Source organism: Neovison vison, chromosome 10 (genome assembly GCF_020171115.1).
Source record: "Neovison vison isolate M4711 chromosome 10, ASM_NN_V1, whole genome shotgun sequence".
NCBI classification, from domain to species: domain Eukaryota; kingdom Metazoa; phylum Chordata; class Mammalia; order Carnivora; family Mustelidae; genus Neogale; species Neogale vison.
Window position 1 is genome coordinate 70,452,097 of NC_058100.1, and position 18,755 is coordinate 70,470,851.

Here is an 18,755-nt window from a genome sequence, read left to right on the forward strand (position 1 = left end):
GTCCCCAACCAGGCCTCCATTCTAGAGGAGAGTTTCTGGGAGCCTCTCCCAAGAAAGGTCTATGTGAGGACGGTTCTACCAGCAGAACAAATTCACCTGCCGGGTAACTTGCCCAAGTTTAGGACATGCACATTCCAAAATCCCAGGTCCTAGTTTGAACCCTGAGCTCCCAGCAGGTCCTTTGAGTTTCTGGGTAATTCTCATCACCCACCTCCCCCTGCCCCTGGTTTTGTCCTCAAATTCTGGAGCTCCAGCCTTTGGGGGAATTAGTGGGGTACAGGGCGGGGCCTCCAAGTCTCACTCTCCCTAGCTCAGTGCAGGCACAGGACCAGCCACAAGAGACCCACCAGCTGTAGACGGGCCAGCCTGGGGTTCCCGGGAAGTCTGTAGGTATGGGGCCCTGAGGGTCTTCTGTCCCCTGGACCAAAGGACCCAAGACTGGAGCCCTCACTCACACATAGGCTGGGACAAGGCTGGTAATCCCTAGCTGGCTATGTCAGTGCCCACAAGCTTGGGGAACTAAGGCCTGGTGACGCCCTGAAGGGCGGTGTTCTGAGAAACCCTGGGGTTTTCCAGGTATGGCCTGGGGACGGGGGACAAAGAGGAAGAGGGCAAGGTTCTGCACTTCTTCCCTGCTCCCCGGCTGGTTCTGCGTAAAACCCGAGCAATTAGGTAGAATTCTAATCAAGTTCAAATGGGGAAAAAAATGTAGATATAGATATATAGATATGTGTGTGTGTAGTATGGAGTACATATGTGTAGATATCTGTAGAGACTACATAAATATCTGTAATATATATATACATATGTGTACACACACATACATACATACATTTTTTTAAATTACAGCATTAAGGGGGTTGACAGGGCGCCACACTGACTGAGCTTGGTCTGTCCTAGATTCTCAGAAAGCTCGGCATTTCCCAAGCTCACAGGGGCCACGATATCGGGGGAGGGGAGGACGGGCTGTCGGGAGACCCTGCTGGGGAAGCGTGGCGGCAAGCGTGGCACTGTCCGTGGCAGTTCGGCCCCCCCCCAGCTCCCCACCAAGTCACGATGCTGGATAGGGTGTCAGCCCACCTCAGTGTGAGGACAAGAGGGGGCTGCAGGGAGAATGACAAGTGACCCCCCCACACACACAATCCAGTCACAACAGTCCCCCTCACATCCTGTAGACAAACCCACTGGAAAGTAAATCCTCCAGGCAGGAATCCATTTTTAAGGTCTTATTGGTCACACCTGAGAGTGAAGGAGTTTATCAGCTCTTTCCTGAGAACAGCTTTTCCAGAGAGGGGGTGAAGGGGTGCACAAAATGGCACCGAGTTCCTGGCCGGAGCAGCAGGCCGAGGAAGTGAGAGGCAGACCAGGCGGAGAGACGGGGCACATGGAAGACACAGGGCAGCTCCCGGACAGTCTCAGCAAGCTGGAGGCAGGCCCCAGGAACTGAGGTGCTCAGCTCCAGGCCTCAGTGAGGGAGAAACATCATAGGCATGTGGAGGCACCTGCTAGAAGCAGATCGCAGAGAGTTCCCGGGAGACAGCACCGCCCTGCCCCTGCAAGGGAGCAGGGCCTGGAAGCCACCTCCGGACAGGACATGGAGGCCACAGGGTGCTGACACTGGGTCCCAGGACCCGCTGTGCCTGCCATGGGATGAGAAGGGGGCGGGGCACACCCACCCCCAGAAGTTAGACTGGGAAGGAGTTGGCTTGAGTCTCCCCAACACTCCTGGCCCCAGGTCCAGAGGCAGAGAGGGAGCAGGGGCGATGAGAGACAGGGGTGCTGCTGGCAGCAGGGCCTAGCCTGAGGGAGGGCCCCGGAGATGCGGACTTGCGGGTGTGTCCTGGCCCGGCTCATCACACCTGTGGGGCAGAAGTCTGTCAGAAAAGGCGAGGAGGCTCCTAGGGCTGGGGGGACAGGGGGTCTCTGGACAGGAAGGCATCCCCTGGCCCAAGGCCCACACCCACACTGGTCAGAAGTCCCAAAGCTGCTTGTTGAAGGGGGCTGGGGCTTTGCAGAGCTGCGGGAAAGAGAAGCCAGCTCAGGGGTTCAACCAGTCATCTTGAGGTTGGGTCAAACCAGCCTGACAGCAGACCTGGGACATTCTGGGTACCAGGACTATGCAGTTGAAGGGGTGGCAGTGGGGAGCAGGGTGTCCCCAGGGCCAGGCCCTCTCTGCCCCTCACCTCGACATCCAGGGAGGAGTCTCCTTTTTTTCCCCACTGGGTCCTCTTGGTGGCCACCGACTCTTTCCGTGGATCCTGGTTGGGGACATCATGGGGGGAGGGGGGTGGAATAAGGCTGACTACAGAGGGGGTTAGGATCCCCGGGTCTCTCCCCTTCCTGAGTAGGAAGATCCCAGACCCACCCCTCCTCTCTCCTGCCTCCTGGTGACAGGCTTAGCCCTCCCACTCCACATGGTCTCCCTTCCTGGAACGTCTCCATTTCCCTCAGGGCTGCCCCTTCTCTGACCCAGGTAATTCTAACACAAAAGGCCCACAGCCCAAGATCTCAGGGAGGGACAATGTACCTGCGGGTCCTGATCTCCAGACTCCTGGGTCCTGCTGATCCACAGGTTGAGCTTGGATGTCACAACCCCGGAGAGCCTCAAGTTTTCCTGAAAAGAAAGGCCTGCATCTCAGGGCCTGCGGCCGCTAGCAACCCCAAGGCTAGTTTTCCGACGCCCCGGCACAAGGACACCGTTCTGCCTCACTCCCATATCTACTCAGCAGGGCCACATGTACCCGGGAAGGCCCCCACCCGCCGCCACCGCAGGGACTGCTGTGCGCCGCTAAGGAGACGGGCTCCTGAATGACAACTCGAGTCAAGAGCGGATTCTGCCAAAACACACATGAAAACACGGAGCTTCCTAGTATGGCCAGGGTCTGGTTCTGCATCCGGAGGCCTCAAGCCTAATCAGCCTAAAGACCCCTGGCTGGGCTCAAGCCCCTCACCTTCCGGCTGGAGGCTGGTTCTGCTCGGCTCTGGCCCACCAGCTCCTTCTCAAAGAGGTGGCGCTTGCTAGCTACGCCCATGGGAGCCACAAAGAACTCAGTGCGGGACGAGCCGGGACACCTGACGGCTTCCGATCTCTGGAAACAGAGAATACAGACGGCTGACCCTTGAAGGTGAGGCGCCCAGACCCCCACCCAGCAGGCCAGTCAGGTCCCGAGGTCCCTCCGCAAGAGCCCTGCCCACCTGGATCGCTGTGTGGTATCGCTCCAGCTTCTCCCCTAACTTGACTGTGCCAGCGGGGAGCCTCATGCTGGCGCTGCGGGACGGGAGGGCAGGACAGATCAGACCAATGACACCTCTGCCCTCAGCCTGCCCGGAGCCTGAGCACTGCCCACCCACCCTCTGGGCAAAGGGAAGACGGCCTCCCTCACTGAATGAGACTCCAGTGACTTGGCCGAGGTGGAAATCTACTAGAAAAGTCCAGGGACTTTCCTTACCTCCCTAGAAATAGCCCACTCAGCAGGACGCCCCCAGGACCAGGAGTATCGGCCATTCCTCCCCCGTCCTGTCACGGCCACCTCACACACGTCTCCTGGATCTCCGTCCCCACCTTCCCCACCACTGCGACCACCTTCCCCCACTCCCTCCGCCCGCCACCCCAAGCTCTCCCCCTCCTGCCACCAGACCATCCCACCCACCTCAAACAAAGCCCACCCTGTCCTTCCAGCTCCAACCTCCTGGGCCACAGGGCAGGGACCAAACTCCCTGGCACAGCATACAAGGCTCTCGTGGTCTGGTCCCTGCCTCCCCTTCTGAAACCAGCTTTCCCCCACCCCCGCCCCGCTCTAACCCCTTTCTCCACAGGCATCTGTGCCAAGTGACCAGGTACCTCAGGCTTTTCCCTTCTGGGCCTTTACTTGTGCCAGGCCCTCTGTTTCGAGTCCCTCTCGGAAGTCAACTGCTCTGGGACGTGTCCTCTGCCTCCCGCAGGCTGGGCTGCTGCAGCCACTCTGGGAACACGTTCCTGTCCCTACACCACCCTGCTGGGGGCTCCTGCATGTTTACTGGTCCAATGTGAGCTGCCACGTCTCATTTGTCTGTGGACCCCCTTGCTGCCACCGTCACCCCAGGCCTCGCCCGGGACAGCTGGCCTCCACAAATGTGTACGGGCAGAAGGACACAGCACAAGTGTGTGTAATTCCTAATACATGAGGACAACTGCTTCTCAGACCCTGTTTCCGTTTCTTTTCTTCCAAACACAGTCCTTAAACGATTTGCATCAAAATTATGGGGCACAGGGATGCTCAGGGAACATGTGGATTCCCAGCTACCCCCTCCCCCAACATCAGGCCCGCTAAAGCAGGGGCTTCCCCTTCCCTGCACTCTTCATGGTCCCCCTCCTCCGAGGCTCTCCTCCCCCTCGCCACCCCAACTTCCTCTACCTTCAGAGCCCCACCCAAGCCTGCCTCCTCCAAGAAGCTCTCCCTGATCCCTTCCCTCCCCGTTCCATCTCCTTGGGCCTCCGTCACTTGTGTCAGTCTAAGCTCCTTGCAGGATCTGAAGCCCTGGCCAAGGACGGCACCTTCCCCTCAGATACCCCGTGGCCCCTGCCTGGGAAGACAGGCAGCAAGTGCTCAGCACACACAGGCTGAATGTGACCAGATTAGACAAAGCCAGAGTCACCAGACCCCTGACCTGCGGGTTAAGGTTGTTTCTGAGTTGTCTTTCCTGGGGCTCATCTGAAAGAAAAAGGAAAGGCTCTGATGAGTGAGAATCCCAAGGAGGCCAGGGCCCTCCAGAAGGGAAGGGCTCAGCTCTCCAAATACTTCCTCCTCCTCCTCCTCCAACCCCCAACTAAACCTCCATTAAAGGCCTTCCTCTTGTCTGGGAGACACCTGCCCCCACCCACCAGACTGAGTCAGAAGCCCCTCCTGTGCCCCACCCCGCCCCACCTCAACCATCTGTTTTCCCACCTGCCTCCCCACTGCCCATGAGCCCTGCCAGGTGGGAACCAGCCCTGATCAACACCAGGCCTCCAGCTTCCTCCCCAGGGCCTGGCACACATTGGGGCAACCGGTGAACCAAGGAACCGAGAGTAAATACCAGGTGAGATCAGAGTCCCCAGTTTGTACAACTTGTAGTACGAGAGCACAGGCAGAGCAGGGAACTCTCTGGTTCAGGAGAACCAGACTGTTCTCAGCCCCTACCCTACGCCAGCCTCCTGGGTAAGATCAGGAGTTGATGAAGGTGGCCTTGGGGGCCCCTGCCGCTGAACCCACCTGGTGCCCTCTTACTGCAGCTCTGGCCTTGCCCACTAGGTGGGGCTGCTCAGTCTCATCCACACCTGCCCCCTGGGTCATGAACCTGCTCTCCTTCAGTTAATCCAAGTCATCGGCTCTTGGCCACCCATGAGAATCCAAAACCCCTCTATCCAAAGGATCCACTCGGTATCTAACCTAAGGCCTGGATAATAAATGCCGATTTCCCTGGCTTGCCCTCCAGTGGACTGGAAACAAAGGCGCCCTGGGCTCTCACCCGAAAGGAGATGGTCCTGGGGCTGGAGCGTTTGAGGGAGCTGCTGTAGGTGGCCTGGGTGGGTGAAAGTGTGTCCAGCTCTTCCTCATTGCTGGGGATTTTCACCTGGATGGAGTGGGGGGAGTGTCACACAGGAGGTCTGGGTAGCCCAAAGCCCAAGCCGCCATGGGAACCCTGTGTGGCCCAGCCCGGCCCAGGAGCTGCAGGAGGAAGCTGCCTCACACCCCTCCGCCTCTGCTGTGGGGCTGATGAATACAGTTCTGTGGGGCCAGGCCACCGGACAGAGCTTTCCAGCAGAACTTCTGGAAGGACCTGAGGCTTCCTGAAAGGCTGCGGGGGTCCTGAAATCCAGGCCCTTGATGAGGACGGGGTGCAGGGTGGCAGGTGGTCCCTGCCCCACAGCTAATGCCCTTTTCAGCTGCCAGCCACCTGCCCTGTGTTAGTGTCTACTCTAACAGGGACCAGAAGCAGGCAGGGAGAAAGGAAACGGCCCAAGCCGGCCTCATGGTGAGAGGACAGGAAACAGCAAGGGAGCCAGAGACCACCTGGGGCAGGACGAGAGGGGCACGTGCAGGGCTGGGAGGGGCAGGGGCACTGCCAACCTGCAACGTGATGGGCGGGAGGCGGGAAGTCGCAGCCGGAGAAGCCGGCGCCCCCTGCTCCCTCAGCTTGGCCGAGGACGGGGGGGTCTTCTCAGGGAGGGCCTTTCCACTCTGCCCTGTGGTGGAGGTGGGCTGGCTTCCCCCAGAGGCCGGCTGCTCCCCTGCCTGAGGCTGCCGTGGGGCGGCCGCCCTCTCTGGGGCCAGCTTTGTCTCGGTGGCCGGGGTCTTCTCTGACACCAGAGACTTCTCGAAGAGCGATGCTTTCTCAGAAACTGTTCTCCTTTCTGAGTCTGATGTCTTCCTGGGGGGTGGCAGCTTCTCCGACACACTTGTTTTTTCTAGAATTGACTTCTCTGAGACGGCTCTTTTCTCTGACACAGATGTTTTCTCAGGGCCCAAGGCCTTCCCTGAGATGGAGGTTTCCTCCGAGACCAGTCTCTTTCCAAGTACTAATGTCTTCCCTGGAGCGGGGGGCTTCTCTGAGACCACAGGCTTCTCTGAGATCTCCTTCTTCCCACCTTCGGACTCTTGGGCCGCCAAGCTCTCTTCCTCCCTGGCCCAGGGGCCGCGCCGCTCCCGGCTCAGTCTCCGTGGAGGCGGCGGCTCCACCTCCTTCTTGGGCATGAGAGGCTGCTGCTTGGCCTGCCCTGGGCCAGAGCCATCCCTTCCCTCCTCTGTCTCCGGCGGGCTGGGGGCCCGCGCAGCCTCCACCGCCTGCCGCCTCTGCCTCCGCTCCTGCCGGGTCCTGAGGAGGGCCTGGATGTCCTCATCCTCATCTTTGGAGACTGAGGTTCGTGGCTTGGGCGCCTCTGTTTCCTCCACGCTCAGCAGTCTAGGCCAGAAGATGGGAGATGCGGTGGGAGGTAAGAAACAGAGGATATCAGAGGTGGGAGAGACCTGGGGTGACCTGACCCAATGGAGAAGCTTCCAGGGCTGCCAGAGAGGGGGCGAGGAAAGAGAGCCCTGGCCCCCCTTACCCCCCAACTATTCCTTAAGTAAGGATGACTTTCACCTGCTTTACATATGGGGTTTCCAGAAGTCATCTGAACAAAGCACACCATGCTTTCTTTTTTTTTTTTTTTTTTAAAGATTTCATTTATTTATTTAACAGACAGAGATCACAGGTAGGCAGAGAGGCAGGCAGAGAGAGGAGGAAGCAGGCTCCCCGCTGAGCAGAGAGCCCGACGCAGGGCTCGATCCCAGGACCCTGGGATCATGACCTGAGCCGAAGGCAGAGGCTCCAACCCACTGAGCCACCCAGGCGCCCCTCACACCATGCTTTCAAAAACAGTTGATAGGGGTGCCTGGGTGGCTCAGTGGGTTAAATAAAGCCTCTGCCTTCGGCTCAGGTCATGATCCCAGGGTCCTGGGATCGAGCCCCACATCGGGCTCTCTGCTCAGCAGGGAGCCTGCTTCCTCCTCTCTCTCTGCCTGCCTCTCTGTCTACTTGTGATCTTTCTCTGTCAAATAAATAAATAAAATCTTTAAAAAAAATAAAATGGACAAAACAAATTAAAAAAAAAAACAGTTGATAAGCCTCTATAAGGTCCAACTATTCTGTATTCAGACTCAATCAACAAACACAGAACAACTTCTTCATAGGTGTGAGGCCCCATACTGGGTCTTAGAGCTCAAAGGGAATACAAGCGGTCTTTGCTCCTTAGGGCTCAGATCAAGACTCAGATCAAAGGTCACCCAGATAATGAGAGGTGGAACTGGGGAGTAGAACCCGGAGCTTCCAGCAGGCCATCCTGCACTCCTGGTAGTCACGTGATGGCCATGGCTCTGGCGCAGCCTGGGGCATGACCCGGTTGTCCCTTCCTTCAGGGACCCAAGGAAACAAGAGCAACATGAGGAGACCATCCAAAAGGTATCCAGCCCTTGGCCTTCAGCCAATGGAGATCCTTTTCCTCCCTCACCTTCCTGCCCTCCATGTGGTTTGGGGCAAAGTCAATTCACTGGGCCTCAGCTTCCCAATGTGCAAGCCAGGCTTGTTGGGCGGAATGAGACTCCTTCCCTGTGAATGCCCACCACCGCCCTGGCACACGGGGAACCTGCTGTCCCCCACAGTCCTACAATCCAGACGGCGAGAGTCGCCCCCATGTCCCTCCCCTCAGAGCCAATCATGGAGGGTGAGGGGGACAAGGAGGCAGCGTGGGTGGTGGAAAGGGTTATGCCACAGAGCCTGAGAGAGCCAGAGGAAAAGTTGACCCCGCCACTCCCTGGGTAAGCCATCTCAGCGAGTGGCCTGTGTATCTAACATGTCTTTGTGGCGTTTCTGCAGCTGTAAAGTCGGATGATGAGGCCTCTGGCTCAGAGACACTGGAAGAATTGATTCTGTCCAGCAAAGCATCAGGGACGGTATGAACCCACAGACGGGTGTCTGCTTCCAAGGAGGCTGGAGCCTGGTGCACGGAGCACAGTCTGGGGAGGGAGAGGACCGGGAGCCTATCTTCAGACCCTAGGTCACGTTCACCAGGCAGGCCAAACCTGCCATACGTGGTCTGTCGGGGGCAGCTACATCCATTCTGGTCCCCTGGGACAGGGAACCGGCGCCCCCCACCACCCCCCTCCGCGACCCGAGCACCTCCGGGCAGCCGGCGGGTCTCCATTCTGGGCGGGCTTGGGAGCCTCGTCGTCCGTGGTGGAGCTCAGGTTCCGGTGTCGCCGCCGGCGCTCGCGCTCCTGCTCCTCCTCATCCTCGAGGGTCCACTGCCTGGCCAGGCTGCGGGGCGGCAGGGGGGGACAATCAGTGCAGCCCAGGCCAGACCCCTGGACCCCTGGACCCACAGATCCCCAGTCCCGAGCCAGACCCCTGCAGCGCCGGGGCAAGACCGCAAACAGCCCCTTGGCCTGGGCTGTGTGTGGGGCTGTGGGACACTGGAGCCGGCACATGCTGTAAGAGACACGAGCATCCCCAAGACCTGATACAGAGAACAGACTCTAAAATAGCTCGTTTGTAATCCTGCATATTGATCACACGTTAAAATGATAATGTTTGGGATATACTGGGGACACGAGATAGGTTATTAAAACTGATCACCTGTTTCTTTTTACTTTCTTAGTATGTTGTCTATAGAAAAATCGACAACTTTAGATGCGCCTGGGTGGCTCGGTCGGTTAAGTGTCTGCCTTCGGTTCAGGTCATGATCCCACGGTCCTGGGATGGGTGGCCCACATCAGGCTCCCTGCTTAGTGGGGACCCTGCTTCTCCTTCTGCCTCTGCCGCTCCCCCCATTTGTGCTTTCCTTCTTGCAAATAAATAAAATCTTTTTTTTTTTTAATGGACTATTTTAGGGGCACCTGGGTGGCTCAATAGGTTGGGCCTCTGCCTTCGGCTCAGGTCATGATCCTAGGGTCCTGGGATTGAGCCCCACATCGGGCTCCATGCTCAGCGGGGAGCCTGCTTCTCCCCTCTCTCTCTGCCTGCCTCTCTGCCTACTTGTGATCTCTGTCTGTCAAATAAATAAGTAAATAAAATCTTTTTTTAAAAAAAGGACTATTTTGAATGTGGTTCGCATCTGTGGTTCCCATTACATGTGTATTAAATTTCAGCTAAAGGTACCGAAAGGATTTGGATTGGACCAGGGCTTCTCATCCCGCCCATCACTAACATCTCAGCCAGGTAACTCCGTGTGCAGGGGATGTGCTGGATTATAGGGGTTGAACAGCACCCCGACCCCTACCCACTCAATGTCTCAGCACGAGCCCCAAGCTGTGACAACCAAAAATGTCTCCTCATTTTGCCATGTCCCTCGGGGGGGGGGCACCAAAACCACTTCCGATGGCAACCACTGGGTTAGACCTGACTCTAGAATCCAGAGTGGGAACGCGGGGCCTCCCTCTCTGGGGGTGGCTACGAACATGAGAGGAAGGGCATGGTTCTGTCTGAAGGAGATGGATACGCTTGACAAGTTCCTTTCTCTTTTTGGATTCTTAGATAACATCCATCAATGGACAAGCACAGAAAAACCCGAGTTTCCCAGCAACCCCTGGTTTCTCAGCTGTTCAGAGTTGGGAAGCCCCACAAACAAGACCAGTTACACTTAGAAAAGATTCCAGGATCGGCCTCCCTTCTCAGGAGCTCTTTGAGTCTCTCTCACGTCCTAGAACCAGCTTTCACTTGTCAGGGAGCAGGGGGACTCCGTACGCTCTACTTTGGGTTCCTGTCCCCTCTCCCCACTGCCACTCTGCATTCACAGGACCCCTCCGCACTGCCACTCTGCATTCACAGGACCCCTCCCCACTGCCACTCTGCATTCACAGGACCCCTCCCCACTGCCACTCTGCATTCACAGGACCCCTCCCCACTGCCACTCTGCATTCACAGGACCCATCAGGCACTCTCACAACCAGTCACCCCCTTGCCCATCTCCTTCCTCACTTGCTACCTATCCACCCAGCCACCTGTCTATCCAAACACCCGTCAACTCAGTCACCCCTCATTTCCCTGTCTAATCATCTTTTATCTTTAATTTTTTTTTTTTTTAAGATTTACTTATTTGCGAGAGACTGCAAGCAAGCAAGGAGGGGGAAGGACAAAGGGGGAGGGAGAGAGCCAAGCAGACTCTATACTGAGCAGGGAGCCCAACTCGGGGCTCAAGCCCAGGACCCTGAGATCATGACCTGAGCTGAAACCAGAGTCAAGACGTTCATCCGACTGAGCCACCCAGGCGCTCCCCACCAATCACCTTAAGCTACCTGCCCTGCCATCCTCCTACCCCCCTCACTGCCAGCCCACCCCACCTTCCATCCACCCATCCTTCCATCCCATCAAAGACCAAATACATCATTGCTGAGCAACGGCAATGGACCAGCAAATCAGGAACGGGGGTGGCGGGGGGGGGGGGTTCACAGAACAAGGCAGAGTCCCTGCCCTAAAGATACCTCTATCTACCGAGAAACAAAAGCATGTCCCCCAATAAGTCCCTCAACCAAAGCACAGACACTGCTCTGCAGGAGAGGGAATGATTACTGTAAACCAAAATTATCCAGAAAGCCTCACAGACGACACTGACCCTGGGCTGGATCCTGGTGCGTGAACAGGATTTTAATGGGGGTGATAGGGGGCTGGGGAGGAACTGGCAGGACCAGCAGGAGGGAGGGCCCGGCCAAGCCTGAGGACAGAGGTGAGGGGTTTGTTGGGCAGGAGGACGTGCTTCACGCAGCACTCCAGGACGAGGTCTGGGCTGGGAATAGCACAACGGGAGAGTCAGCAGAGCAAGCCCTCTCTGGAGCTTTCCTGGGACTCTCCCTACCTGGAGCCCTACAGAAAGGCAGTGTCTGGAAAAGGCCTCATCCCTCCCAGAGTTGCTGTTTAAGGCCTTCCCTCTGCCACCGGCAGGTGCCAAACCTGCTCTCCCGGCCTGTCCTGTGGCCCAGCCCCAGTCCTCCTGCACCTCTCCCCCTCCTGCGGGGTATCGCCCACAACCAAGCCTCAAGTTAAGGAACAGACATGTTTCTGAAAAAAAATCATCATGCAAACCCATGGATTCCACAAACAGAAGTGCATATGAAATGCATCTCTGGAGCCTCCCAGGAAAGGTTCTCCAGGCAGCCTCTCATAAGGCAGCCTACTCCACTACCCTTGTGGACATCCCTGGCTTTCCTCTTCGAAGTTTTCCTTCTGTAAATGTAGAGGATACACCACACAATGGCTCCAATCTGTTTTTCTAAACCCAACATCACGTTGATCCAACCTTCACCAAACAAATATTTTTTTGAGCACTGACTACGTGCCAGACATAGTCCCAGGCATGGGGGTGCAGCAGAGGAGGCCGGCAGGCTCTTCCCCCCCCACCTCCATCCCCAGGAGCGCCGAGTGCAGGGGTCAGGGGGTGTGGTCAGTGAGCCAGGAAATGAGCGCCTGAACCAAACAATGTCAGGAAGTGACACGAGGACAACAGAACCAGGTAAGGGGTAACGTGAGAGAAGGTGACGGGGAGGGGAGGCCTTTCTGGGAGCTCTGAGGAGCTGGATCTGGTGGCAGGGTGTCCCGGGAGGAGGGCACAGCACTGGTAAAGCACTGGGTGTGACAGCTGGGTGTTCAGGGCAAGGAGGAGCCAGAGCTCCAGAGAGGCCCACAGAGAGCTTAGACAGCGAGGGGAGGCCAGAGGAAAAGGCCTCATGGACCAGGGAAAGGATCTGGGTTTTATTCAAGTGAGCCAGAGAGCCACTGGATAGCTTTACATGGAGGAGTGACATGATAGAATTTGCTACTATTATTATTTAATCTCTCCAGCCACTGATGGAAGAAGAATTGAGGGTAGCAGGGGGAGAGAGGATCAGGGGTCCCTGTTAGGAGGCTCCTGCCATGGCCCAGGTGAGAGCTGTGCTGGCCTGAACTGCGGGGGTGACACAGAGAAGGAAAGAAGGATGGACTGGGGACACATCTTGAAGATACAGCCAAGAGGACTTGCAGATGGGCTGGATGCGGATGAAGGCAGAGACTAAGAGAAGAAGGAAAACTCCTGGATTTTTGGCCTGAGCAATTCCTGGTGCTGTTAGTGAAATGGGAAAGATGGTGGGGAAGGAGGCAGTTTGGGGAGATGTCAGCTGTCAAGGGGGGTGTCTCTTTCTGGCTGTTCAGGGTGAGAGAGGACATAGGTGCAAAGGAGACCAAGACCCTGAGCCAGGGAGACCAGAGGAAGGCCAGGGCAGAGTGTGAACCTGGAGGGAGAAACAAGATCCTGTCCAAGACTACTTGGGCGAGGGGGGTGGGGGAGAGACCAGCACAGAGTAGTGAGCACAGAGGTGCTGGTCCCCAGGAGCTCGGGGGCTGGGCCAGAGCCAGGCTGGACTAGCAAAGGGAGAACAGTGGAAGTAGGAACCGGTGAGGACCAACAGGTCTTTGGAGGAAGAAAAGCAAATGAAACGGGACATAGCCACAGTGCAAGTAGCCTCAAGGAATGCTTTTTTAATTGAGGTATAATTTATATACAACAGACACATATCAAGTTTTGTTTTCTTTTTAAAGTTGGGCAAATGGGGGCACCCAGGTGGCTTAGTGGGTTAAGCCTCTGCCTTTGGCTCAGGTCATGATCCCAGGGTCCTGGGATAGAGCCCCACATCGGGCTCTCTGCTCCACAGGGACCCTGCTTCCCCCTCTCTCTCTGCCTACCTTTCTGCCTGCTTGTGATCTCTGTCAAATAAATAAATAAACAAAATCTTTTTTTAAACAAATAAATAAATAAATAAATAAAATCTTTAAATTAATTAATTACTTCTGTGGTCAAGGCTAATGAGGCTGACCAGAGCCCTTCTCCATCACACCTGGAAATAAACACCAGCTTCTACTGGCTTCCATCTGAGGCCGTGTTTTCAGCTCTCCTTCTCTGGACTTACTCTCGCCCCCGATGTCCAGTTTGGGGCCAGCTCTTGCCCTCTGGAGTTGAGGGATCCATCCACTGGGGAAAGGGCCCCCACAAAGCCGGAAACTCCTCTCTCCCGGCCACACCCAGCTGGGCTGGGCTGGAGCCTCCAGGATTCCTTGGTCCTGAGCAACCCCGTTCCCACACACACTCCTCTCAGCCCTGGGGGGGAAGCAGCTTATTTGTTTATCTCCAGGGCGGCCATATATGGAGAGTGATCTGCCAGAGCCTGGTCTCCTCAGAAATGACTCACCCCCCACCCCACTTGCTCCCCAGGCCAGCCCTAGCCCTAAGACGTTTTCGGGGCTGGAACTGCAGGAGGGGAGACCAAGGTGTCCCTGCTGGCCCACCAGCTTTATGCCAGGACCCCACAGTTCACTCCCCAGCACTTCCAGCATCATGGGGCTGCCTTCAACCCCTAGCAGAACATGAATCACTCACCTCCACCACCTTGACCACCACCACACCCGGGGGGAGGTAGGGGGAAGATTACTGCTGATAACTCTTGCTTATAAGATGAGGAAATGAACAGAACTGGGAGCAGGGGGCAAGGGTCAGTCTCTAGGAGGGACCTCAGCAGGTGCAGCTGTTGAAATCCCAATAATAAATAAAAATATATGATAGAGGCACCTGGGTGGCTCAGTGGGTTAAAGCCTCTGCCTTCAGCTCAGGTCATGATCCCAGGGTCCTGGGATCGAGCCCCACATCGTGCTCTCTGCTCGGCAGGGAGCCTGCTTCCCCCCTCTCTCTCTGCCCGCCTCTCTGCCTACTTGTGATCTCTGTCTATCAAATAAATAAATAAAATCTTAAAAATAAATATATGATAAGTAAGGGCGTTAGAACGGTGCTTAACATTCAGTAGCGCACAAGGATTTGTTAAATGTGGTAAATAATAATACGTCAATAAAGAAAGGAATCAAGAAGTGACAGTACTAACAAACACCTAAGTGCTTACTATAATGCTAGGCCCCGTTCTAAGTACTTTATAAATAACATGGACATTAAACCTCACAACGACCCCGTGAGGTAAGGTGGTGTTACCCCCATTTCACTAATGAGGAAATGGAAGGTCACTGGGATGAACAACTTTCCCAAGATAGCACAACTAATCAAAAGCAAAAAGTGAGATTCCATCCCAGGTCAGCTTCTCAAAAGCCCATACCCTTAACCACAATACCAGATGCCAGGAAAGAGGTCCAAGGAGGGCTGCCCCTAAGCCAGAGTGAGGCCCCACCTTCGCCACAGGGGGTCAGTGTATGTTCAGAGGAAGGCACAGAGGAGCCTGGGAGGGCCTCTGACCGTGTGGGATTCCCCAGCCCAGGGCAAGCCAGAGCTCACGGTGCAGCCTGGGAGAGCAGAGGTTTGGGGAAGCCTGTGGCCAACACACTGACCAGAACCAGGCCCAGAATGGAACCTGGGTCCCACCACCTGGGGTGGGACCAGCTGAGGCCATAGCCCTAGGCAGCCACCCCTCCACTCCCTCCTTCCCGACAATCCCTTCCTCCACCTCCTGGCCTTCCTCCAGGGACAACATCCCTCTCCTGGCCTCCATGTCGGGCCACTGCCCTCCCCAGTACCAACTCACGCTGCTGTTCTCAGGGGCTGAACAGAAGAGAAGTTAGATCTAAGGAAGAACGTCCCTGCGGGAGACCTCAAACCAAGCTCTGAAAAACAGATCAAGGCTCAGCTGCTCTGGTTAAAGTAGGGGAAGGGTGGGAAGGTGGCCCCAGAAACATCAGTGGAACCCTGGGCCTCAAGGAGCAGGACTGGCAACTCTTTGAAGTAAAGAGCAGACGGGAGCTTGACAGGCTATATGACCTTGGGCCAGTCTTCAACCCCTCTGGAAAACAGGTCTCGGGCTGCCCTTCTACACAAGGAAGGGTCACCATGCAGAGTTACTAAAGTCCCCTTCAGCCCTAATGGGCTAGGGAGAGGTGTCCGGGGAGGACGGAGAGCCAAGCTGGGAGGTGGGAGGGCTGCTCCAGGCCCAGGCCGGGAAATGATTAACCACGGGCGGCTCAGTCCCAGGCACCCTCAGACCCACCCCTCACCCCCTGCAGACAGGCCCAGCCCAGCCTCACCAGTCACCCGGCCAGCCCAGCGAGGAAAGGACAAGGCCACTGAGCAAGGCACCCTGCCAGTCAGCTCACCACCGCCCCCGTCCCAGGGCTGGAGCCTCTGTATGTCTACTATACTACGCCAAGGATGGGTGGCAGGCTGGCCCTCCGCTCCCACCTGGACCCTGCCTGGAGCCACAGCGGTCACACCCTCATCACAGTCCTCCCCAGCCTGGGAGACTCGGTTGACGGTGACTCACAGCCCTTTCCCTCCTGCCCGCCGAGGCTTGTTGTTCAGCCGGGGAGCAGAGCAGGAGCGGTCCCCTGCTCCAGGTGCCTCCTCAGAAGGACTGTTGGCAGCAGCTGTGTCTGCCCACGGGGCTCTGCGAGGGCTGGGGCCGGCAGGGAGGGCAGGCCAGGGGCTCCAGTGGCAGGACTGGTTCCCCAGGGTGTGCCTGGCACTTACCCTGGACATCCCGTGGGAACGCAGCCCCACCCCAGCAGCCCCATGTCCATCTGAGCGGTGGACAAGCTAAGACCAGACCCTGCTCCCATTTTTAAAGCTCCCGTGCTCTAGCCGCCCACCCACCCCACACACACACCCTATACGTATCCAGGCACGCTCTCAGACACAAAACCACACACATCCCACCAGCCAGTGAGCTCCTGCCGAAGGAGTGTGTGGTTTGCATTTTTCACCCAATACACTATACCGAGGTCTTCAATAAACATTCACACCAAACGTACTCAGACTTCTACGGCCCAAATTCAGCAACATAAGCATCTACCCACACAGACGTCTCCACACCACATGAGCCATAAACATGCTCGCCCACACGTACACCTGCACGCACCCATGCAAGCACACCACCGCAGGCACAGATATGCCCACAGCTAGGAGCAAAGACACTCCCACATCAACCCCCATGTACAATGGCCCACGTGCAGAGTTCAAGGTCTGGACCCCCAAACCCCACCCTCAGCACAGACCTTCCCTGGGGTGTGTCCAACCTCTGGGGCAGCCTAGGTTCCTTCTCCCAGGGCACCAACTTCCTTCCATTCTCTCCTTCCATTCTCGGGGCTTACCTTATCCCCTCTCTAGAGCCCTTGCCCCACCCCCCACATGGGGGGTTACTAGGCAATGGTGCTTCAGAGCAATGGGAGGTCCTGAGGGTCTGAGGAGGTGGACCCCCAGCCCTGGGAAGGATGGGCCTGAGACACTATAGAAGCTCTAGAGCCCTTCTGAAGGGAGGGGAAGGAGATCCTAGAACACTGGCGAATGCCTAAAAGCCACATTCATGGGGAAGGCCCAGGTAGGGTGCTGGTCTGCCCCTGCAGAAAGAATCCAGCTCGGAGCTACTACGCGGGCCTCAGTTTCTTCAAAGGCAAGATGGGTGCGGATGGCAGGGACCGTGGGGGATGAGACCAAGACGCTGATGTGAACACTTCCAAGGGGAGGTGCAGGGTATCTCCAAGAGAAGTCACCAGGGGTCACCGGCCACAGTGAGGGGTGCTGCCTCCAGGACAACCCCCCAACATCCCAGTCTTATCTAACCCTGACAGGATGTCCAGCGGACAGGGATAAGATACCCAGTGTCCTGACCCTCTGACAGACCAGCCAACAAAAAACAAAAAAGGACTGAAGCACAAAAGGGGACAGCAACTATCTTGAGGTCACCGAGTACAGACACCACCTCAAAATGCCACACTCAGAATCTGAGCCTCCCTCATGAGTGAGAAAAGGATATGTTGCCCAGTGGTCTCTATTCACTGATGCTGTTCTTCTGATCCTCCAGAGAGAGTGCTGTCCCTATCCCTCGGCCCCAAGAGGGGCTGAGGGACACCTCCCCAGAGGCCGGCTCTCCTAGTCCCTACCAGAGAAAGTGGCAGCGGGGGGGAGGCTTGGCGGTAACTCTTGAACACCTCCCCAGTCCCCTCAAATGTCCCCGCCACCCTACATGGGGTCATGGGCTCTCCAGGCCCGGGACCAGCCTCCCCCAAGCACCCTGAGTGTGGCCTCAGTTCCGGAGGGGAGGAAAGGAAACCGTGGGGGAGCGAAAACGCCCACCACCACCACCACCCCGCCCCGGGCCCTGTCACCTAAGAGTTCCCCAGTTCGGCCCCAATGGCTGCCCCCCTCCCCGCACGCACCCCCGCTTCGGCGTCCCGACTTGAGGAGCTGCAGGAGCAGCAGGACCCAGGCTCGGAGCCCGGCTCCGGGAGCGGAAGGGGGCCGACGCCGCGGCAGCAGAGAGGAGCCGGGCGCGGCTGCCGGGCGGGCCTCGGCGCTCACCTGGACAGCGCGGACCAGTCCTTCCTGCCGCCAGCCATGCCGCCGCCGAGCCCGCGGCCGCCGTGTGCGCGTGCAGGGCCGGGCGGCCGCCGCCTCACCTGCGCGCCCCTCCCCCGCCGCCCGGCCCAGGTAAGGTCACATGGCCGCTTATCTCAGCCCGCCCGGCCCGCCGCGCTCGCACCCGCCGCCCCGAGCGGCCTCCGGGCTGTGGGCGGCCCGCGCCCAGCCGCATTGATCTCCGCCCCGGGCGGCCCCACTGAGAGCCCGCGAGCGCCGGCTAGCTGTCGGGCAGGCCCCCGGACGGACCGACGGACTCTCGGGCCCGCGCGGGGTCGATCCGCCGCCGGCGGCGAGGGCGGGGGACTTCCTGCTCAGAACCAGTTGGACCAGCTCCGCGCTGGGCCGCCTCCTCTCGCAGGGGGCCGGCCAGAGTGCCGGGAGGGGGGCCGCGGGCGAGGACCCGACGATCGGGGTCGGGCCGAGCTCGCTGCGGGTAAAGCGACTTAGCCCGGAGTAACCCAAGAGCGGAAGCCGAGCGGGAGAGTGGGAGCAGGTACCGTCATCTGGGGTCCGGGGCGTCGAGCGCCTCCCGGCCTGCAGCCCCCAGCCCGGCCCGCCGCCCCTAAGAGGCCCCAGGAGAGGAGCCGGGTAGTGCTTTCTCTGTGCCGCAGACAAAACTACAAAACGCGCCCCCCGTGCAAAGCCAGCCTCTCCCTAGATGAGAGCCTTAGATGAAGGTCAGCAAACACTCGAGTGCCCATAGTTCTGAAAACACAGCGATGTGGAAGGAAGGCACTGTCCTGGCTTTGAGGACGCTGATCTTTGGGCAGGCGCGGCAGGCTGTGTAAAAGGGCAGGGGAAGCTCAGCTTTTCCCTGGAAGGAATGAGCACGCATAACCGGGACTGAATTCTGAAGGCCTCTCAGGCAACACCAGCACCACCTGGC

General features: G+C 57.7%; 1 protein-coding gene across 1 annotated transcript; it reads right to left on the reverse strand.

Annotated features, from left to right (window-relative positions):
• Window positions 1-1,211: 1,211 nt before the first annotated feature.
• On the reverse strand, window positions 1,212-17,884 carry LAD1 (ladinin 1). Its single transcript, XM_044267586.1, has 10 exons — window positions 17,810-17,884; window positions 8,677-8,814; window positions 6,090-6,921; window positions 5,488-5,592; window positions 4,648-4,691; window positions 3,196-3,268; window positions 2,952-3,089; window positions 2,528-2,614; window positions 2,184-2,258; window positions 1,212-1,859 (listed from the first exon to the last, which is right to left on the reverse strand). The coding sequence occupies exons 1-10, from the start codon at window positions 17,845-17,847 to the stop codon at window positions 1,854-1,856; spliced, it is 1,536 nt and encodes a 511-aa protein (XP_044123521.1). The 5' UTR covers window positions 17,848-17,884; the 3' UTR covers window positions 1,212-1,853.
• Window positions 17,885-18,755: the final 871 nt, after the last annotated feature.